The sequence below is a fragment of the Coptis chinensis genome, chromosome 6 (genome assembly GCF_015680905.1).
Source record: "Coptis chinensis isolate HL-2020 chromosome 6, ASM1568090v1, whole genome shotgun sequence".
Lineage (NCBI taxonomy): Eukaryota > Viridiplantae > Streptophyta > Magnoliopsida > Ranunculales > Ranunculaceae > Coptis > Coptis chinensis.
The window spans coordinates 19185062-19208399 of record NC_141461.1 but is presented as its reverse complement, the minus strand read 5'-3'; the positions used below and the strand labels follow the sequence as shown (position 1 = coordinate 19208399).

General features: G+C 41.0%; 2 protein-coding genes across 5 annotated transcripts; both read right to left on the bottom strand.

Annotated features, from left to right (window-relative positions):
- Positions 1-246: 246 nt before the first annotated feature.
- Positions 247-2197, bottom strand: LOC147491955 (transcription factor MYB53-like). The gene is made up of 4 exons (XM_086565225.1): positions 2106-2197; positions 1738-2008; positions 688-1467; positions 247-504 (listed from the first exon to the last, which is right to left on the bottom strand). The coding sequence occupies exons 2-4, from the start codon at positions 1998-2000 to the stop codon at positions 462-464; spliced, it is 1086 nt and encodes a 361-aa protein (XP_086421351.1). The 5' UTR covers positions 2001-2008; positions 2106-2197; the 3' UTR covers positions 247-461.
- A 2562-nt stretch (positions 2198-4759) lies between these two features.
- Positions 4760-22760, bottom strand: LOC147491954 (MRG family protein). 4 transcript variants are annotated; one of them, XM_086565585.1, is made up of 11 exons: positions 22560-22738; positions 22413-22466; positions 22306-22319; positions 22085-22233; positions 21706-21741; positions 10155-10195; positions 9297-9401; positions 8105-8184; positions 7117-7286; positions 5501-5585; positions 4760-5246 (listed from the first exon to the last, which is right to left on the bottom strand). In XM_086565585.1, the coding sequence occupies exons 1-11, from the start codon at positions 22686-22688 to the stop codon at positions 5156-5158; spliced, it is 954 nt and encodes a 317-aa protein (XP_086421711.1). In that variant the 5' UTR covers positions 22689-22738; the 3' UTR covers positions 4760-5155. The 4 variants fall into 4 exon arrangements, with proteins under 4 accessions (XP_086421711.1, XP_086421712.1, XP_086421710.1 ...); XM_086565586.1 differs by lacking the exon at positions 22306-22319 and having other exon boundaries at positions 22560-22729; XM_086565583.1 differs by lacking the exons at positions 4760-5246; positions 5501-5585; positions 7117-7286; ... (1 more) ...; positions 9297-9401; positions 10155-10195 and adding exons at positions 18662-19117; positions 19183-19988 and having other exon boundaries at positions 22560-22760.
- Positions 22761-23338: the final 578 nt, after the last annotated feature.

The following is a 23338-nucleotide window of genomic DNA, read 5'->3' as shown; positions in this document are numbered from 1 at the left end:
ACTTTAGATCGTATATTAGACTTCTGATTAATATGATATTGGACATGTGGTCTGTAGTGATTGGTTGAGAGCGTAGGTACTAACAATTATATAAGTTGCTATGTTCACTACGAATTCAGTATCTTTTATTTGAGTCTTTTGCAAGTGCACTTTTTGCACTTTCAAAAAGTGACTGTCAAATTGTCATGCATGTAACTGAAATTAAGTTTGAAACTAAGAAACATGAAATAATCTCAACACAATATTGGACAAAATAAATATAACTTTTTCTCAATTTTTCAATACAACAAATTGTATCTGGTTGTATAGCCTGTACATACATCACATCTTATTTCTTAGAAATTTGAATTCAAATAAATACAATCTCATGAATGGACAACCATGTTGCTTAGCAAAAAAAATGGACAACCATGTTTACAAAAGTTCATTTGTTCTTGTCTGAGATATTCGGAAAGCAACTGTCACTGTAATTCTGGCCAAGATGCCTTGGTACTTGTTGTTTGGCTGCAAAATAACAGATAAACTAACTGTTAGTTTATCCAACAAAAAGTCAGAATAAGAAATTGGAAATATGAACACATTGGCAATAGTTTAAAGCTAAATCTATGGGCAGATGAGGAGATCTACAAGTAGATATATATTTAATAGGAACGTAAGGAATAGTGTTTCTAAAAGAAAATTACTTACTCTATAAAATCTTTCCAGTAATAATCATTGGGATCATCATCTAAATTAAATTCTCCCCAAGCTTCAAAGGTGGTTGAGGTGGATGAGTGGGTTGAAATAACATTTGGGTTGACTTCACTTTCTATCTGATTAACAATGGATGAACTCTCTGGGGAAGCTGAAACTAAAGCAGGAATTGAGTTTGTAGTGGCAGTGGAATGTGAGGAACTTAAGTGATTGCTTTTCTCCATGTTTAGAATATTTGCGGTAGTAGGTTCCCCTTGGAAATGGACAAATGTATTGGCAATGGACTGATAATCATGGTTACTTGGTTGCCGAGCTCCTAGATTGGATAAACTTGATAATGTCTGATTAGGATCAGGAACAAGACCAAGACCAAGAGGACCATTAACTAGTCCTTCAAGTTTAACGTTCGATCGGAGGTACTCATTAAGGACATAATCTTGAATGGGTGCCGATCCCAAGGGATTAATCAGCCCAATATTTGAAGGTGCACTGCCAGTCATGACTTGTGCTAGATTCTGAAGTAGTTGAAATTTGGCTAGTTGTGCAGCATCAGCTTGTAGTCTAAAAGCGTTATCCCAAGGATTCATCAAATTACTTAAATTTGCAGCTGCGAGTAGGTGAGGTAGATTGGCAAGGAGATTGAGATCAGTTCTTGGCCTATGTGTTATCGGGTCAATGCCCATTTGCAGTAACTTTTTCTTCAAGTGAGTGTTCCAGTAGTTCTTGATTTCATTGTCAGTCCTTCCTGGAAGATGAGTAGCAATTTGAGACCACCTGTATGCAGGACAGCAAAGAACAATTGAGTGGAATGCTTGCTTAAGAATTCACGCATTGCCATAATGCCATTCATGTGCTCATAGATACAAAGTTTGTACTGCAAGGAGACTCTTACACGCGCGTGAACAGAGATATTTACATAAAATATTTCTCCTCCAAATTTACGTAGATGCATATATATGATATATTCTTGTTTCAGACATAGTTAAGTATGACATAATGAAGAAAGTTATCGTGAATGAAAATGATGGCCGGCAAGTGAATTACTTGTTTCCAAGAACCGAATGAAGACTGATAATGAGTTGCTCATCTTCCTCAGAGAATTTGCCTCGCTTTATATCAGGCCTAAGATAATTAGTCCATCTCAATCTGCAACTCTTACCACATCTATTCAAACCTGCAAGCTTTGGAAGTGCTCTCCAGCTTCCAAAACCATATCTTTTAATGTGATCAACAAGCTTTTCATCTTCTTCAGGTGTCCAGGGGCCTTTCTTTAATCCACTTTCGTCGCAGCAAGGAGACCTTCCCATCTTTAATCCTACAAAATTTAATACAATCATACAAGTTAGTTAATTATCTAGACGTAGTGCACGCACTATTGATTCTATAGTTAAGTAAACGAACAAGAAACTAACCTGAGACTGGATTTTGGAATTGAAGGTAAAGATTGGATTACTGTGGGAAAATCCAACAGAGCAATGGTGTACTTTATAGTGTGTTTCATGTTCGGAAATAGAAGACTTAGTGTATGGGAGACGCAATATTGTCTTATGTCACATAGCCAACAAAGTCTATAAATTTCATGCATTTTTATACAGTATTTTAGATCAATGTACGTAGGTTTAAAAAAAAATTGTATGGCATTCGCTTCATTTAACTTGCCACCTCTATTGGCTTCTTATTAGGTTTGGAGAAATTAATACCTATAAAGTAGAGTAAGTTTACACGTGGCATGCAGTAAATGGGTAAATTAGATGTATTTTCTACTGCAGAAAGTGAGAAGAAACCACCTAAATTGATTTTCATGTTCTTTCATCCTAATATAGTAATATTGCACTGTAAGACACGCGAAATTAATTTAGGTTTGACATGGTCCATCGAACCATATAACAACAGTTTCCGTCATCAAGCTAATCTTCTACACAAGTGAGATTTTTCCCATTAACAGGGACAGAAACGATCATTAAATTGAAAGTTAGAGATGCATTAAAGAAATCATGATATTTTTTTTTGTAGAAAATTAATATAGTAGGTACAGTTGTGAGTATTTTTACATACGTATATCTCCTTCAAAGGATCATATAATTGTTAATATTGCCAGAGGAAATGACTATATGTCCTTCAAATTTGGACATTTCCATTAAAAACAGGAGAACAGTCGAGTGATTATATTGTTTAGGTGTTTCCACCACTAACATCTAACACAAAAGTAATATATACAAGTGAAACTTTGGCGTCATAATAATCTAAAATAACAAATTAAGCACGGTTTCATTTGCATTACATATTACATCACCATATATAATAGAGCATCTGTTTGCAATTTGAACCTCCGATCGAAGTCATGAAGAACTTAAAATTGTAATTATGCGGGTAGATAATTGTACATAATTTGTCAATATTGATGGAAACATCGCAATTCTTTCTCAGAATACATCATCAAGTTCATCATCATCATATTGTTGTCAGTTCATAAACTTTACTAGTAATAGTATCCCCTCCATCTTCAAACTCTGAAATTTCATGCATGTTAGATATTATGGGTAGTTAAGAGACAATTAGTATTTAACTCCATGTGATTATGAAATAATTTGCTGGTCTAAGCCGCCATTTTCCACCCTACAGAATTTGTGGATTCATGATTCCCAAACTTCCATGGCAAAATGGAACCATGATATCCTTCAAAATCTCTGAAATTCTGAATAGTCTCCAACTGCTCTACTCGCTATAGCGTCACATATTGCACCGTTCACCAAATAACAACTTTTTTTACTTAATTCCATTCAACATTATATAAAATATGAGATAACATATGCCTACATCGTTAAGTTTGAAGAATATGAATAACATCTGAATTTGCACACTCACGTGTTTACTCACGTGTTTGCACACTCACAAACATATTTCATGTCTAGATTCAGAAATTTGATCCAATTATGGTCGTTCCCCTAGAATATGGATTGATCATTTGTATGACACATGCATTGTCGATGTCATGGTCATATTGTATACTGATAAGAGTAATGCTATGGAGTGCATTGACCCTCAAAGCCAAACGCATTTGACAATATTTTTTTAACGTTAGAAAGTGTTTGAATTCCCAAGTTTCTGGCCAATTGGTTCAGAGGACCAGCCTAACGATTTTTTTTTTTAAATTTAGCAGGTATAACCTTAAATTGTGATTTGTGAAGGCGGAAATCGAATCCAAGACCTTAAGCTTAACTTCCCAACTCCAAGACTTGACTAATAGGACAGTAGAACATTGGAGTTCACGGCTTCACGTAAGTAAAATTTTTGATGTCCAAAGTCTTTTGAAGTGGCTCTTGTTGCCATTAAAATCCGGGACGAATTGAAATATTAGGTCAGAAATGATGATAAAATGGAGCCAAAAGATATAGTTTTACTCCTAATTGTTACTGTTGATCAAGAACTATAGTGGTATACCCTATTTACCCGTTGCATAAAAAGGGCTTCAACCATTTGAACTACTTGAAATGCACCATCACCACTGAATGGTTCCCTGCTAGACAATTTCAAGCACTGGAGCGGGTTTGCCCTGGATTTGAGGTATATTCTAAAATATTGACTTAAATCCGATGAATGCAATTGAATCTGCCTAGCGGCTAGCTCCTTCCGTATTTGATGTGTAATGTACTTACGTATATTTGCCTTTCAACATATCAATACAATCTGCTCACTTGGCAAAAAACAAATTGAATCTGCCTAGCTCCTTTTAACCAACTTCGAGGAAAGATACCACAAAATACCAAGCACTTTGGTCAGACTAATGACCTGCATCATCAACCAATATTCATAATTGTGAGATGCAGGTGCTCCATGGAAACAAATAAGAATGGTCTCTCAAATTCAGTGCACTAAAACGTCCTAGGGACGTGCATCAAGCATTTGACCCATTAGGTTATAAGGACATCAATACAGACAAGCTGATAAGGTGTGGCATTAGTTTCAGACTACGTTTTAGTGTTTTACACCGGAGTTGAAATTCCCATCGGGACTTCTATAGATGTAGATTCCGCTATCATCTCTCTCTAAAGACTGGACCAGACAGTTCCAAAATATTACATGCCTTAAGATAATAAGCATCTAACAATTTCATGTCAACTTCTAGTATCTGCTGGTGGTGCAATTAGTTCAGCAGTTCTACACACATTGCTGAATAGGTCTAACAATCACATATTACATGTCTCAAAAGCGTACTTAGATTCATCACACTCAATTTAGCACTATTCGCACACAGAAAAAATACGGAAAATAAAATGTTTGTTAGGTGGATGCAAGAATCCCTTCTTACTCAAGAACTCCTTGAAGCACAAAACTGTCCCATGTGAACAAATCTACCATGGGAAACACATCATCTTGGAAGGACACGAGACTTGCCAGCCTGCACCAATGATTTTGCAGCTTTCTGATAATGTATACATGGCAGACAACAATGTGTTATCGCTCAGTCATCGTCTTCCATAGAATTTGCTTCGACGCCTTGGGATACATCGTATGTAGAAAGGAAAAACATGCTCTGACTCTTTTGCAAAAACCTGAATAACATCAAATAGTAAATAATTGATGTGTACAATAGTTCATTTGCAGTATCTGCAACATAAAGTGAGTGAGGGTACACAATTGATATGCAGAGTAAAGAATTTGTTTAACAGTCTCAGACGAGAAACAGAAACAGGTATATGCAACGTGGTCATTTACGAAACCATGTTCGCAAATGATCATCAAAATGCGTGCAGGAAAACATACTATATGATGTTTGACCCAGAGAAGATAAGAAATCAATTTATACTTGAGAAAATCATGAAGGTTCTGCAGCAACTGTGTCATTGTCTCCTCATCGATGTTTGCATAAGTCAACATCTCCGGTAACTTCACTGCAATAAAACAAGAAATATAGATAAATGATGTTCTGTATCAGGAGCTTAACCACACCGGATGACAGGATACGAATCACACAAAACAAGATAAAATGCAGCAGCAGAAAATGGTAGGATACATATCACACAAAACAAGATAAAATGCAGCGGCAGAAAACGGAGATTTAGAGCAATGAATTAATTTCAACCCTGAGTACGCCACATAAGAAAGTTGAGAGGACACAAAGTAGATTAGGAATGTGTTTTTCAGGTTACACAGGCAGAGATATGGTGTTGTCAGCACAGAAACCAATACATCATAAAAGGAACCAAGGTGGAAAGACATCATGTATTAGGATTTATAAAACACGATTTGAGAAGAAAAAATCTGATATAGAAAGCAGAAGAAAATGAACAAAAGCTAATCAGTTGATCCTGGGATCATGGCATAAGAAAATAATTTCAGGCGAGACAATAACAAATGACCAGTAAAGCCAACCCCATGAAGTCAAAACAACTGATATGCACATAAAACTGATAGAAGTATTCCCAGAAGACTAACAGGTAATTCTAGGACATCCGTTAATCAACATTACTGTATATCATTGCAAAGGGAAATAAACATTTTAATTGACCTTCGTCTGGACTGATCCAATTGATATAAAGATACTAACAAAAATAATGTTAATTAGTCAAAGAAGATATAAGCGGGCAAGCACAATATCCCCTTTTCGGGAGGAATACTTTATGTTCTACCCTGCATTGGATTCAGTCGTTACCAACTCAGTATGGTAGACCTGTCTCCCAACTAGAAGCCAGGACCTTCTCAAAGAAGAAGTCTCTGGCACCAAACTTGCCATAACTTGGTTTTGGGGATGACAAGATGTGGGAGATGTGCCAAGAATTGAGGATGCACTTGGTGGGGATATTATAAAACATGCTCTATCGCCGAAGTCAAGGTGGATTGCGGAACACTTTCCTAGAGCAATTATTTGGGTTCTATGGAATGAAAGAAATCGGAGAATATTTGAGTAAAAGACCAAGGAAGCATTTTAAGTCTTGTTGGAGATCAAAGAAGTACTCTACAATTGGTCTAGGGGAGTGGCTGATTTGAAGACTTTAAGATTTCAAGACTTTGTGTGTGATTGGGATAACATTGTATTTTGTACTTGAAGGTATCTTAAGTTTAGGGTGTGGGTAATCTTGTAACTTAGCATCTTGCTAAATGGGGATTAAACTTTTGTAACTTTGATTATGATTTGGAATATATTAATACTTTTTACCGCTAAAAAAAAAAGATATGGGAGAAGTGCCGAGAGAAAAACTATGGGGATTTAAAAGCTCTCCATCAGCATATAAAACACATTTTCTTGGAGCCAGTACAGTGTGTACAACGAGAATTGCATTTGTAGAAGATTCTCATGTTGGTGTTCATTTCTCGCCTGCTTTTGTTGTCTTTTCTACTCCAAATTAGAAGAGCTTTCGTTTCTTTCCTAAATTTATTTTATAGACAAAACAATCAAAGAATTGTATAAGCACTAATGCATACCAAAGAGTCGTAGTAGATGCTCTGCACCATACACAGTCGAAGGAGAGGTATTATTGGCAATTGCTTCACGATACTGCTGGAACTCTTTCTTGTATAGGAGCATTATTGGTAATGCTTTGTCAAAGTAACTACGTAATCCTTTCAATATTTCTCCAACAGATTCACCAATTCTGCGCCCATTGTTATAACCAACAAAATAGTCAGTACAATAAATGTAAGAATTCAAGGAAAAAAGTCCAAAAGTGAAAATAGACATGTACGACTTGTGTCGAAATCCATCAGATTCATAGCTAGAAAAATCCCAATTTGATGGCCAACTATTTGTAACAAGATATGAAAGAACCAGAACCAGAGCAACAGTAACAACCAAACGATAATGATTTCTAATTTTGGAAACAAAAGATTAACTATCTTTTACTTTAAATTTGAATACAGTGATAACATTGTAACTAGAATATACAAAATAATACCTGAACCAGACCCAAATTATGGTTCAAGAATCAAGATACATCATTTTAAGAATCAGAAGAACCAATATATTGGTTAAAGTTTGGCAAAAGAGAAAAGTATCACCAATCGATTTGTCAATGTGATAGAAACAGATATATAATTATTTGGCAGAACTTTCTTCCCTATCCTCAATAAATCCCCTTTTCCTGGTGAAAGTGGGAATTGAACCCAAGACCTTGGGCCAAACCACCCCAAGTCTTGACCAGTAGGCCATTGGTATCTGATTTGTCAGATTACCCTCAATCAAGAACTATCAATTTCATCATAAAATTACAAAACACCTGAACTCTAACAATCATTTCCATTACGTTACAAGCACCCCAAAAGTAACATTTAACATGCCAACTGAGGGAGTGAGTATTATATAGATTGGTCTCTTCCAAAGAATGATTGGAAAATACAAACCAAACTCTGATCAACAATGGCAAGAAGAAAACCAAAATACAGGGTAATGTATACATTCAGCGTATGAACTTACATGGCATCCTTCTTTGACTTATGGTCAAGGTACTTTTTCATTATATCATCAACACAAGGGGCCCGTGGAAGCTTAACAAGCTGCAGAAAGACAGTCCGAGTCAGTATAATCAACTAAAACTAGAATTCTTTTCCTGAGCAAGATGAGTCAGTAACGCAGTTAACAAGATGAGCCTGTAGAGATGAAATCTAGACATGATCCAGAAGCTCATGATGTTTCATACTATTTACAATCATATATTTTCAATAAGAAACAAAATTAGTAAGATTAATAATAATATTCAGCCAAAAGAGATGAAGAAAGAAAATGTAAAACAAAATGAGATAAGGAAAAGAACACGGGAATGACATAAAGTGTGGATTTTAATTAATTGTTGCTTCCGCAAAATTGTTAATCCGCATTATAATCACTTTGGAAAGCATTCAAGAACTCCATTGAACTACACATGAAACAGCACTGGCATGAAGCAGGAGTGGCTGAGCAAGTGCAGGTGCAAGAAAGCCCGATCTTTCATGGCTATGAGTCTATGACTTGCTTTAACACATTCGCGTATTAATTTGATAAGTTGTAGGCTTGTGGCACATAGTATATTTAAAGACAAAAACTATGGAGGACAATGGATACCATTTAGTTACATTTTTAACTTCTTGTTTACCCCTGTGTATGCGGTTACGTATCTAACCAAGATGCCCTTAACCATGTTATTAGACGGTTCTTTCCTGGGTGGTCATGGATTCGAGTCTGCCAGCCCCACATATGTCGTGTGTACTTGCAGTGTAACCATCCAAGTCCGCTGAGAGGGAGTCTGTTAGATGTGTGGCCAACCCCTGTATGTGCTTAAGAAGAAAATGTGGAATTATATCCTTTCCAGTCCTTCTGGATATCTGATCAGTGCGACTGCAAGCTCTGCAGTTGAAGGCACTGGAGCTGGAGGCAAGCCTAGGGGATAGACAATGCCTCTAGGCGACACTACGGACTCTTAGGCGCGAGCCTACGAGGACTTAGGCGTGAGGGGTAGTAGTAAGCCTTTGACTGCAATGACTGCAGGCAATTTGAGTCCGGCACATTATATCCCTCATATGATTTCGCACACGACTTCCAAAGGTGACTAAACATTGATGTTTTCAAGTCCAGCAACATCTGATATAGACTAATATTCAAAGCAAAAAAGTGTGGTGTAGAATGTAACTACCTTACCCAGCTGAGTAACATATTCACAATCATCTAGCAACTGCTTTTTCAGTGTGGATGGAATTTGAACCTTCACATGTTTGTTTGTGGACACTGTATCCTTTTCCTATCACATCACAGACGACAGAATTAGTCTAGAACTCCAAGATCTTAAGTGGAAAGCAATCAACAGACATAAAGAGACAACTCAGGAATTTATTGCAAAAGCCTAAACCAATGACAATCTCTATTCAAGTACAGCGCAACTTTGTCAAAATGAGAATATACGCAGATAAAACGATTAACACTCTAATCAAGCACAGCGCAACTTTGTCAGATATACCGCCACTTATGATAAAATAGTAATTAATTTCTTCAAAAAACAACATTCTCGAAAATCAATGTCGCAAAAATCCAGAATCTATAGTATAGACTATTGTATATTACAAAGGCAACATGATAAAAGTGGGACCAGGTATGGAAACAATTGAAAACAACCAACAGTGAGCCTCTTCTTGTAAAAGAGTCTTTCTTTTTTTTTAGAACAGGCAAGTATGCAACATTCTGTAGTAAGGAAATTAGAATGTTCCATATCAGTGCCTAATTAGAAATACCAGGTGAAAGTGTGAAATGAAACATATCTACGTGTTCTCTGTTAAAGTTCCACTTTCTTCGCATATTTAAGTGATATGCGTAACACTCTTGATCACAAATTTCGTTTAAATAAATGTATATGCATTTGGCAAATTGTCGATGTATGAATCTAACGGTTCGTACAAGACTATAAAAAGAGCCTAACATTTAGTTTTACACAGAACATATAAGCGAATAAAAAGAATATTAAATGCGTATGTCCATATAGAATCAAGTTAAGACACACCTCCGTGCCAGATTCGACCTTCCGCTTTTTATTTCTCCCCACTGCAAAGGCATTCAATATATAGTTATTAATAAGGATTCCCATAGCAAAGATATACTTCTGAATATTTATCTTTAAAACAGGCAACTTCAGTGGGATAACCCAAACCAGATGTGTTAAACCCGACTTAGGATTTCAGATTCGGCCGGGTTAGGACATTGGGCAATCCGCTTGACCCACCCTACATTTATTCTTATAAAAGCCTTTTATTCTTCTTTGAGTTTAGTCATTTTCCTTAGAGGGTTGATGATGTAACTTGTTGACGGAAGCTTCAACAATGGTTAAACATCAATTATGATCTATGTTACATGGACACACCATATATTGAAAATCATCCGTGATGAATACGTATCCACGCGTTAGTGTCAGATACAAATTGTATGTGATATACCTCTTTATATATATATATAGCCGTCTTAGACAATTTGTATTCGTGTCGGATATGGACAAACCTATCTGTGCCAATGTAACATAGATTATGATTAATAGAACAAACACCTAAAACTAGGGTTTAAACCTTCAAACATGAAGAACAATTGTTTTAAATAAATATTCAATAATAACCATCTAACAATGAAGACCCAGATGCCTTTATATAATATACCTTGTTCCTGATTCTAATTGGAAATCAAAATAGAAACGTTACTAGATACCTATTACTAAACCAATAGAACTAGTGAAATAAAATCTAGTTGCTAATTCTTAAGCTAATAACTAATTAAGAAATAAGAGGCATCCATCATTGGTTTAGGAAGACATCAGTATGATGTAATCAATGCTCATGCTCTCCCAGAGTCAGCACACAGAGACAGTAACTCAGTGATCTCAATGATAGCATCTATGAATGACTTCTTGACCACCCATCAAAGTGTCTGTTATTTCTGTGCATCAAGGTCACACAGAATTGCAAAAGGGATAACCCTCTATATACGATCACCTCAAGAGATGAAGGACAAAATATGTTGGCATCTCCAGACTTTGGCAAATCCATCACAAAGTCAGGTATAGCGCATAATATACGTTAGATGTAAAAACAGTGACCCCAACACCTTCTAGGACTAGTTTTCCTTTTCTTCCTCTCTTGTTTAGAGGTTATGATAATCGTGCAGAAATCGACTTTGAACCCCATATATCAGTTACCATACCTAAAACGCATCATTCCAGATCAGACCATTTTGAACTATGTATAGGGCATATCCATGACGTGAGAGGTTAGTGGGTCAAGTGGGCCGATGCGATATAGGAGAGACAAGACCTGCAGCAGGGGATCGGATCCGCGGTAACCTAACTGCATGGAAACCGCCGCGACATGTGGGAAGACAGGGGACGCTAGATAGAAAGAGGATCAACGGACTACAAGAGGAGGTTAGAGAAAGAGAAAGAGATATAAAGAAAGGGAGGGGAGGAAGAAAAGGGAGGAGAAAATAAAAAGAGAGAAGAGTAAGAGTTTAATACCAGTAATTTCATAGGTTGTAATAAGAGTAGATACATTTTGGCGCCGTCTGTGGGGACCTAGAGAGAAAATGGTCACCGTAGCGAAAAGAGGAGTGGGAAAACCAAAGAAGGCAGCGGTTAGAGAGGTTGCAGAGGAAACAGAGAGTGTCGAGGTTGAAGGGGTGGGGGAGGAAGAGGTGTTAGATGTGGCGGCAGACGCCACCAGGCTTCTTCAAGAGGAGATTGTTAGGTTGAGAAATGAGAATAACGAGCTAAGAAAGGAAAGGGAAACCACACAGGGGGAAACGGACAAAGCAGATCACCAAGGCAGCGAAATAGAAGGGGAGATTGAGGAACACCCACCACCGGGTGCGGAACAAACTGCCGGTATCACACTGGAGGTGGTACAAGCGATGATTGAGAATGATAGAGAAGTGAACCGCGTAGCAGAGAAAGCGAACCAGAACGCTGCGCAGAAGGAGGTTGCAAGCCTCAGCAAGAATCCGCTGGCAAATTCGATATGGAATTCGGAAGTGCCTAAAAGGTTCTCCCAGCCCAGATTTGAGAGGTATGATGGGAAGGGAGACCCAACTGATCACTTGCACCATTTTCGGCAACAGATGCCGTTATGGCAGGAGAATAAGTATGATAGGCTTCGCTGCATGATGTTCCCCACCAATCTTAAGGGGGGAGCTTCAGAATGGTATTACAGGTTCAAAGAGGAGACACTGCAAGTGGAAAACTTGGATAAACACACAGCGGTCATAGCTTTCCAGCACGGCTTGAGATCGGGAACTAGAGTTCATGAGTCAGTGTCCAAGATCGAAATCACCTCTTTGCATGCTCTGAATCCAAAGGTAGAGAAATACATACGATACGAGGATATAATGCAGAGGAATGCGAAAGAACAAAAGAGATCAGGGAAGACAGTGTAGGTTGTTGACAGAGATGACCGAAAGGGAAAAAGTAAGGTAGAAAAAAGAGAGAGAGGAGCGTATAGAGGGGAAAGCCGAGGTCCGGAGAGGACGGGGGACCGAGGCAGAAGGGATATCCGTGAAAGGAAACCATATCGCGAAATTGAACGGACTCCACTCAATAGGCCTCTAGAGGAAATCTTGCCTCTAATTAAGGGGCAACAATATTTTGAGGGTCCGCGGAGTACACCAGTGGAAGTAGAAGGGAAACCATTTTGTGCATATCATCAAATCAGGATTCATGTCACTAATGAATGTTACGCCTTGAAGTGGTTGGTGGAGAGAATGATCGAAAATGGGATGCTCAGGGAATTTGTCGCAGAGGTTCGTCAAGCTGAGAGGGTGCCAGCTCCAGCTAGAATTCTAGGTACCATCAATGTAATCTTCAGCGGAGAAACCCTGGGAAGAAAAATGAGAAAGACAGCGAGCTTACAACAGGTGAATGAGGTGGTGAGCATACCGCGGTTAGTTTGAGGAACCGCGAGAGATGAGGAAAGCATAATATTCACTCCAAAAGACTTGGAGTCAGTAATTTCCCCGCACGAGAATGCATTGGTGATTACTATAGCGATGGGCAATAATCTGGTAAAGAGGGTGTTGATAGGCTGCGGAAGTTTAGTGGACTTGTTGTTTAAGGAGGCCATGGAAGAGATGAACATCGGTAGAGATCAGTTGAAAACTCCTCAAACCAATCTGTATGGGTTCAATGGCAGTATGACAGAGCCCATAGGAGAATTGGTGTTACCAGTTACAGCAGGCCCGACAACGGCATTCACTAGATTTATGGTGGTGGATTCTAGTTCTCAGTACAATGCCATTCTAGGGAGAAGATAGATCCACGAAATGAAGATTATTCCGTCGACCTTTTATTAAGTGATCCGCTTCCCTACAAATGGAGGGACGTATGAGATAAGGGGGGATCAAGTGGCAGCGCAAAACATCCATCAGGTTACAGTAAAGGGTATGGTCCGCGGCACTAGGGGGGAGGGGTCGTCACGCGAACCAGGATCAGCATAGCAATTACAGGGAGGCGATGGCGGCGAAGTGTCGCGAGCACGCCTTCACGACCTAAAACATTGGATGAGTTGGAGGTAGTGAATCTTGGGGTAGGAGATGAGGAAAAGTTTACCTCGGTGGGAGCTGAATTGCCAGAGGAATGGAAGTGTAAGCTGGTGCAGTTTTTAACAGAAAATGCCGATATATTTGCATGGGTAATTGAGGATATCACGGGTTTGGACCCAGAGTATGCGTGTCATTATTTGCATATGAATGAAGATGCTAAGCCGATAAGACAAAGGATGAGAAGCATAAGGCCCAAATACGCTGAAGGGATTCGCGAAGAGGTGATACGACTGAAGGGGGCGGAGATAATCAGGGAAGTTGAGTTCACGGAATGGTTGTCAAATGTGGTCGCGGTACCGAAAAAGAATGGCAAGGTTAGAATGTGTGTCGACTTCACATATGTAAACAAGGAATGCCCGAAAGACTGTTACCCAATGCCCCGGGTGGATGAGTTAGTAGATAGAACAACAGGTTTCAAGGTATTTTCCTTTATGGATGCATCGATGGGATACAATCAGGTCGCAATGTTCGGGCCAGATCAGGAGAAAACCACCTTTGTGGTGGAGTGTGGTACCTATTGTTACACCAGGATGCCCTTCGGCTTAAAAAAATACGGGGGCTACCTTTCAGCGGTTGGGAGAAAAGATGTTTAAAGGCAAGATTCGAAACGGAATCGAGATATACATTGACGACATGGTAGAAAAAAATATGACAGAAAAAGAGCACTTAGAAGGCCTCCATGAGACTTTTGGCATACTGGGCAAGCATAAGTTGAAACCCAACCCCGAGAAATACACATTTGGGGTAACGTCAGAGAAGTTTCTAGGCTACATAATCACCCACCACGGAATAGAGGCGAATCCAGACCAAATTCAATCGTTGATTGAAATGTTGTCCCCGCAGAACGTAAAGGAAGTACAAAGGCTGGCGGGGAGAGTTGCGGCACTTAATAGATTCATTTCCAAGTCATCGGATAAATGTCAACCTCTATACCGCTTGCTGAGAAAAACACCTGATTTCCATTGGACTGCAGAATGTGAGGGAGCCTTCCAGGAGTTGAAAGAATATCTAGGGAAAACACTCTTACTATCGCGGCCGGAGCAGGGAGAAAAGTTGCACTTGTATCTAGGTGTTAGCGAGTACGCGATAAGTTCAGTTCTGGTGAGGGTGATCGACAAGATAGAAAAGCTTGTTTACTTTTAAAGCAAAACCTTACTGGACGCAGAGACCCGGTACAATAGGATTAAGAAGTATGCTTTGGCCTTGATATTTTCAGCTCTTAAGTTGAAGCCTTACTTCGAAGCTCATTCTGTGGTGGTAATAATAAATTTGCCTCTCAAAGCGTTGAAGGCGAAGTCGAATTAGAATGCTAAAATAGGCGGTATTACTCGGTTAACATGAGATTACATATCAAATAAGGGCGGCCGAAAAGCGCATAAGCCATGGCGGAGTTTTGGCGAATTCCGTGAGTACCCCACTTAGGAGAGGAAATGGTGATGGAATCTGAAGGGAAGTTAGTCGCGATCCTTTGGATCCTTGGGATATTCGCAATGGGTGGAGAGTGTTCGCGGATGGTTCAAATTGATGAGAAATGGAATAAAGTGGTCGTTACTAGTGACTCCTGAAAACACTCGGATTGAGCTATCTATGAAACTTGGGTTCGCGGCTTCAAATAATGAGTCTGAGTATAAAGCGGTGATAGCTGGACTAGACTTGGCCAAAGATCTGGGGGTGAATGAATTGTCTGTTTTCTCAGATTTCAATTTGGTAATTTGTCATGTGAATGGAGGGTTTGTGGCTCGCTGCTCAAGGATGGCAAGATACCTTGAGGTCCTATAGCGTAAAGCAAGCAAGTTCGACAAAATAACTTTTACCCACTTAGGCCGCGGAGAGAATAGACACGCCGATGCTTTGGCTTATGTGGCGGCGGTTCTTCCTGGTTCTGAGGGTCAGACTATTGAAGTTAGGGTTTTGAGCAATCCAAGTACTTCAGAGGAGTGTGGGGTTTGGCTTACCACTGAGAAGGATCAGGGTTGGATGGAGCCGATAAAAGCTTTCTTGAAAGGAGTAGAGATTGAAAATAAGCAGGAGAGACGCAGAATAGAACAGCTGAGTCAGAGGTACACAATGCTGGGGGATGACCTCTACAGGAAAAATTTCAGCGAACCATTGCTAAAATGTATAAGTCCGCGGCAGGCTCAAGAAGTTTTGGCTGAGGTACACGAAGGTGATTGCGGGAGTCATTCCGCAGGGCGAACAACTTCCCACAAGTTGATATCACAGGGATATTTCTGGCCCCATATGAAGAGAGATGTCACGGAGTACGCCAAGAAATGTGAGAAATGCCAAAGGTTTACACCTTTCATACATTCCCTAGCTGAGTCCTTACATAATGTGTTCAGCCCTTGGCCGTTTGCCATGTGGGGACTGGATATTGTAGGGCCTCTACCCATGGCGTGTGGAAAAAAGAGGTTTATGCTGGCCGCGACTGATTATTTTACCAAATGGGTGGAGGGTGTGGCTTTGCAACAGGTTAAGGAAGAGAACGTGAAAAAGTTTTTATGGGAGAATATCATCTGTAGGTTTGGGCTGCCGCATACAGTCATCGCAGATAATTTAACTCAATTTACAGGAGGAAAGGTGCGAGAGTTTCTTCAGGCGTTTAAAGTGAAGCAGGGGTTCTCAGCCCCTTACAATTCAGAAGGAAATGGACAAGCTGAGGCATCGAACAAAATCATAATGAATAATTTGAAGAGAAAATTGGAGGAGTGAAAAGGCACATGGGCGGATGAGTTGAATCACGTGTTATGGGCTTATCGTACTACACCGCGAACATCCACAAAGGAATCACCATTCGCAATGGCATATGGAGTAGAGGAAGTCATACCAGTTGAGATGATAGTGTCCACGACTAGGACACAGGCTATGAAAACCGGAGTGAATGAGAGGATATTAGCAACGGATTTGCATTTGATTGAAGAAAGAAGAGAAATAGCCCGCATTTGGTTGGAAGAGTACCATAGAACTTTACAGAAACAGTATAATAAACGGGTAAAGCCGCGATCTTTCAAGGTGGGTGACTATGTGCTAAGGAGAGTTACCCCGGCCACCAAGAAGGAAAACGAAGGAAAGTTAGGTCCAAATTGGGAAGGACCTTACGTCATCCGAGAGAAGGGGAATTCTGGAACGTATGGGTTGCAAACTACAACTGGGAACAAGATAGAGAAGCTGTGGAACATTAGGCTGTTGAAAAAGTTCCATGAGTAGTGTAAGTTATCAAATCTTTTAAACACAGAGTATCGTAGTAACAGTTATGTGGACCGAGAAATGATGTTTCATGTTAAAGCTTATTTTGTCGATGAAATAAAGAATACAAGCCCTTCATGTGTATCGGTAAAAAAAGTAAAGAAAATCAAACTTAGGGGCAAAGTGAGTGGCCCCGCCAAGCTTCACAGCCGCCTAGATATAGCGGAGGGCGTTAGATCCTTCGCAGACCACAGGTCCGAATCAAACATGGGGGCAAATTAAGTTGCCCCATCAGCTTCACAAAACCCGCGACGCAGTGGGGCATTCGCGGACCACATGTCCGAATCAAACATAGGGGCAAACTGAGTTGCCCCATCAGGCTTCACAACCGCCCGAAAGGCAATGGGGCGAGCCCTTCATGAGACTACATGTTCGAATCAAACATGGGGGCAAATTAAGTTGCCCCATCAGGCTTCACAGCCGCCCAAAAATAGCGGGGGGGGAACGAGCCCTTCGCGGACCACATGTCCGAATCAAACATTAGAGCGACGAAGCCCCCATTAGCTTCCTGGGCCGCAAAAACAGCGGGGAACGAGCCCTTCGCGGACCACATGTCCGAATCAAACATTAGAGGCGACGAGTGCCCCATTAGGCTTCACAGCCGCCCAAAAACAACGGGGGGGACTAGCCCTTCGCGGACCACATGTCCGAATCAAACATGGGGGCAAGACAAGTGCCCCATCAGGCTTCACAGCCGCCCAAGGACAACGGGGGGGACGAGCCCTTCGCCCATCGCGGACCATATGTCCAATGAATCATGGGGGCAAGACGAGTGCCCCATTAGCTTCCACCACCGCCAAAGAGACAGCGGGGGGAACTAGCCCCAGCGGACCACATGTCCGAATCAAACATCTTGGCGACGAGTGCCCCATCGAGCTTCACGGCCCGCCCTAAAGACAATGGGGGGCGAGCCGCCTTCGTGGACCACATGTCTAAATCAAACATGGGGGCAAGACGAGTGCCCCATCAAGCTTCATAGCCGCCTGCCCTGTGCAAAGGACGAGCCCTTCGCGGACCACATGTCCAATGAATCATGGGGGAAAGACGAGTGCCCATTAGGCTTCACAGCCGCCCAAAGACAGCGGAGGGGACGTGCCTTTTGCGGACATTATGTCCGAATCAAACATGGGGCAAATCGGGTGGCCCTATCAGGCTTCACAGCCGCCTAAAGACAACGGGAGGAACGACCCCTTCGCGGACTAAAGGTCTGAATCAAGAATAGAGGCGAATTGGGTTACCCCCTCAGTATTCACAGCCGCTCAAAGGCAGCGGAATTGTTGAAACCTTCGCGGACGGATCATTTAAATTGGGGAACAAATTGAACTGCATTAAACCTGCTTCAAAACTCAACATAACCTCAGAAGTAAATTCAATTGAAATTAGGCTTCCTAAAGAAATTACAATTGCACATAATGAGAAAACGGAACCAGGACAAACGAGTTCGATTGAGGACCTGCTGGGCATACCCAGAAATCCAGGCAAAAAACATGTACACTAATACAAAAGTACCATCAAACAGAGTATGTGAATTGCAAAAGTACAAAAATACAGAGACACAAATACATTTAAACGATTTAGCTGCGTCACTGTTGTTCATCAACCGCGTCTTGCTGAGAGGAAACTTCATCCACATCCACAGCGGAAGCAGGATCATCATCCACAGAAATAGGTGAGGTAGCCGACCGGAGTGGGTAGGGTAAAGACCGGTGTAGCGACTTCTATTGGGGAAGTGACTGGAGGGGGAGCTGAGATGTGAGTTTCAAGTACTGGAGTTGGAGCTGGAAGAAGACGGCCGGCTGCGGTGAGCTCTTCAAGCTGTTGTTTAAGTTCGCGAGCAATTTTCTTCTCAGCTAGGCTTCGGAAGCGATCCGCGGCATCCTTCACGGCCTGGATGGCGAGCTTATCCGCCTCCTTTTGGCTCTCCATTTTAGAAGCAACACCCGCTACATAATCGCGGTGCTTGTCTTCAGCTTGCTGGAGAGCTTTTTGGGCCTTCACAGCTACGATTCGAAGATCGTCGCGGTCCTTCTCTAGTTTGGCATACCTGGATTTCTAGCCGTCAAGCCCCTGAATTTCGTGCTTTGCGACCTCCAGAGATTCTAGGGTGCTGGTGAGGCCACGCAACACATAGCCGACATCCAGACTCAGCTGAAAATAAAACTTGTTACAAAGGTGTATAATGGAATGGATAGAGAAGAAGATGAAAAGCAAACATTTTCCCAGCCATGGTAGATAGATGCTCTATCAGAGGCCAGTGAGCCAGAGTCACCGTAGGTTTGATCCTTGGGAAGATGAGAGCTGAAGAAGAGGGATGCTGCGACGACAGGGTTCTCCAAGGCTGAGTCCTGAATAGCAATAGCACGATCTCTAGCTTTGAACTGAGGTTGCCAGACGTTAGCCGCACCGGAAGATTGGGGCCCTGATTGGCGGGGGTCTTTCCCATGATGGCGTGTGGGACCCATGGGCCGCGCCTGTGCAGCAGGGGGTTCAACAGGGTTTGATGGCGTGGTCCGAGACTTCTTGGCTTGGGGGCTTTTAGGCGCAACTTCGGTGGGCTCATCACTCTCAGAGTCGCTGTCCCACAATTTTAGCTTATTGGAGGCCATGGCAGAGTCCGGAGTAGTAGAGGGCTGATGAGCAAAATCGTCTTCCCAGTCCGCTAAAGTGAAATACGAAGAGGGGGCGGCGGTATCTGGGATAGCTGGATGGGATTGAGCGGCGGCTCGTCGGGCAACGGCTTGGGAGTGGTATATTTTGGTGGTGTACTTGAAGGACTTGTGGGCCTTTCTCTTAGGGAGTGGGGAGGATTTGAGATGTCTTTCTTTGGGAGGTGGCGGGCGATATAGGGGTCCTTGATATTTACCAATGTTTTTCAACGAGGGATCGAGAAGAAGAGGGTTGCCTTTCTCTGGATCGATGCCGAGAACTTCACACTGGGCACTTCCCAAATCGCGGAGTCTTTGAAAGATTTCGGATGATATGCCGGTGTAAATTTGGGATCGCGAGTCGGGTCTCCAACCTGAATTAGAAAAGAAAGACAAATTAAAATCAATGTTAGAAAGTAGCATCGCGGATCAAAAGATTTCACGTACCACGTTTAAGGAAACTGAGATTCCTCAAAGAAACTTCAGAAGGAAGGTCCGCAGAGATAAAACTACCCGATACATACAAATGACTGGTACGTGACTTTTTCTGCGGACGCGTACAGAAAGACTGGTACCCTATACTACCAAGTTTGGTGCTCTTTTTTATATAATAGTAAGCTATCATATCACGGAGTTGGATTTTCGGAGAATGAGTTTCATTGTAATGATTCGCAACATATGGGATACGCCAGAAGTTACCTATGCCTTGGCATGGTGGAATGTTGAAGTGGTTGCATATCTTGACATCAAGAAAGGTTAATGGAAAGCGTAAGCTAGCCGCAATCTGGCCTACGGTAGCAATAAGGCAACCTTTACCAAATGAGGGAACTGGGTGATGTCGAGCACGTGCTCAAGTACCACGTCGGCCGGGATACCATAAGCAGCTTTAACTGCATCTAAGTTAGGTCTACAGTGATACGACGGTGGGGGAGAAAGAGTGGTTTCCCTTCCCGAAGTAGACGGTTCCGTGGCAGGGTTGGCAAAGCCCGAGGATTCAGATCTAGCCGCAGTATGACTGCTATATTTGGGAGTAGAGGACTCCGATCCAGTGGATCTAGTGGCTGAGGTGCTCACCGATTCAGACTCCGACATGACAGAATAAATAAATGGAGGAACACAACTGAAGCAACAATGGAGAGAACAAGGCAAGAAGGGAAAAAGGTGGAACAGTAGCGCAAATGACTATAACTAGACAACAATTGATGGGGATAGAAAGGAGGGAGACAAACCTGAGATGCAAGGCAGCAAGGGGTAACAAAGCGAGGTGGAAGGAAGACTTGAACGAAGCTAGAGAGCCCACGAAAATGGAGAACAGTAAAGGGAAGTGGAAGAAGCTAGAAGATAAAGTGAGAATGAAATATTAGAGTGGGGTTTTGAGGGAGGAGAGATGTTTGAGCGGGATTCTAAGAGACAGGGGCAAAGGGGCAATCTCCAGAGAAAAAGGACCAAAAGAAAAGTGACACGTGGGTCCTCTAAAATCGGAAAGACAGGGTCGATACGCATGCGTTTTGAACACGTGTGAATGATGACAGAGCACGCGCCAAGAAGGGAAATGGGAGATGAGAGTGGTTCTCGGTTCCGTTGCCTGTCCGCTGACCATAAACGGGGCCGCCGAATGCCAACCGAACCGAGAGGGGCATCTGTATAAAGCATATCCATGACGTGAGAGGTTAGTGGGTCAAGTGGGCTGATGCAATATAGGAGAGACAAGACCTGCAGTAGGGGATCGGATCCGCGGTAACCTAACTGCATGGAAACCGCCGCGACATGTGGGAAGACAGAAGATGCTAGATAGAAAGAGGATCAACGGACCACAAGAGGAGGTTAGAGAAAGAGAAAGAGATATAAAGAAAGGGAGGGGAGGAAGAAAAGGGAGGAGAAAATAAAAAGAGAGAAGAGTAAGAGTTTAATACCAGTAATTTCATAGGTTGTAATAAGAGTAGATACAAACTCCTGCCAGGTTGATGTCACATAGTTTCTTTTGAATTATATATTTTTGAAAAGGAGCAAACCCAAATTATAAGAGTAATAATCAAAAGACCAAAGGTAAATAAACGCCAAATTTCATAGAAAAAGCAAAGTTTGTAGTACCATAATTCTTGAGGTCTTCCTTCTCTGCTCTCGCTTCTGCAAATTGCAACCACAATTATCATGATTCTAAGATAAAATATGGAACGACTTCAAACCCACTTCAAGAAAGTCAACATAATATTAAAATAAAGAGACTGTTCGATAACTGAAAATCATTATCATTTATGCCTTAAAATGAGATGGCAGACTTTGACATGAATTCAGTTTCACAATTCAAATCCATCTAACAAATATTAGTACCAAGACCCGTGTCGGCATTCTTAAACTTAAACACATACGTAAGTATATAACAATGTGGAGACAATCCAAATTATTATAATAATAGATAATTAACACCTAACATCTAATTAACAATGCTACATAAATCAGTACAACAAACCTGTAGAACTCTTTGGCTTAGACTGCGTTGAACGCCCCCCTGATTTGGGATTCTTGTCTCCTCCCTGTTTTTTGTTCTGTGTTTCCTGTTTTTCAATATTCTCCTCTGTGAATTTCAATAAACGGTCTATTTCGACCCATTCATCCCAACTGTTGATGAAAAACAGTTAATAATGTTTAGTAAGAGATGTCGTACAAGATGACTTAATGATAAGCACTCACCTTTTGTTCCAACCCTGCAACACAACAAAAGAGAACACGGGTCATTTAGAAAATCTGAATTGGTAACACACTAACACCCACCTAACAAGATAGAGGAATGTACTTACGAGGTAGTGTACGTAATATTTCCCTTCTTCCCTTGAAAGCTCAACTTTTTGAACCTTAATAATAATAATAACAACAAATTAAAAAAAAAAAAAAAAACCCTAATACGAAACCCTATAATTGAAGTTTTAATTGATAAGTAAAAATACCTTGGCTTTGTAAATACAAGGACCATGATAAGCGAGAACTTTCTCTCCTTCAATGAAATCAGATTCTTGATCCGTTTTCGGTTCGTTGAAATCCGTGTCTGATTCGTTGTCTCTGTTTGAACTTCCCATTTTTTTTTATTGTGGACTCAGAAGAGAGGGTTCCTCTTTTTATACATTCACTATTCTCGTCATCGCGCTCAAATGTGATTGATAATGTTTGTGGACTGGGCTTTGCTAATTACAGCCCACAATATATATCGTACACTAGATTTTGCAATTAAGAACACATTGTTATGAAATCCATGGGCTTATGTGGATGCCCACCATTGATATGTGTTATCCTGATCTTGGTATTTATCCTGATAACCTTCTATCTTGATGTTTATCCTGATCATCCTCTATCTTACTGTTTATCATGTTAATCCCTTATCTTAGTAAGGAGGTTACCTAGTTGTATATAAAGGTAACCTCCTCCCATTTAGTTTTACCTCAAGAAATAAGAATTCTCTCTATCTCATTCTTTCAATGATTCAATACATGTTAAGTTAGTGTGGTGTTCTCTCCAAATCGGTTTAATTTCTAACACGTTATCAGCACGAAAGTCTCTAGCTTTGGATTAAAGGTATGTGATTTACTTACGATTAATGGTATGTGATTAACTGAGTAGATATTTTTTATACGTGTAAATTTCAACGTGACGAATGATGAAACATGATATTTATAGCATGTCATGAATATATATACTATGTTGGATTATTCTATGTTGCCGTATCTGTCGA

Bases quoted from the DNA above. Each gene is read 5' to 3' on its own strand.
- LOC147491955 (XM_086565225.1), bottom strand. From the start codon at position 2,000: ATGGGAAGGTCTCCTTGCTGCGACGAAAGTGGATTAAAGAAAGGCCCC. The intron at 1,468-1,737 runs GTAATTCACTTG...TCCTGCATACAG, and splicing joins CATTCGGTTCTTGGAAACAA to GTGGTCTCAAATTGCTACTC. The intron at 505-687 runs GTAAGTAATTTT...GTTATTTTGCAG, and splicing joins TACTGGAAAGATTTTATAGA to CCAAACAACAAGTACCAAGG.
- LOC147491954 (XM_086565583.1), bottom strand. From the start codon at position 22,688: ATGGGAAGTTCAAACAGAGACAACGAATCAGACACGGATTTCAACGAA. The intron at 22,467-22,559 runs GTATTTTTACTT...ATTATTATTAAG, and splicing joins CTTGTATTTACAAAGCCAAG to GTTCAAAAAGTTGAGCTTTC. The intron at 19,118-19,182 runs GTTTGCTTTTCA...TTTTATTTTCAG, and splicing joins TCTACCATGGCTGGGAAAAT to CTGAGTCTGGATGTCGGCTA.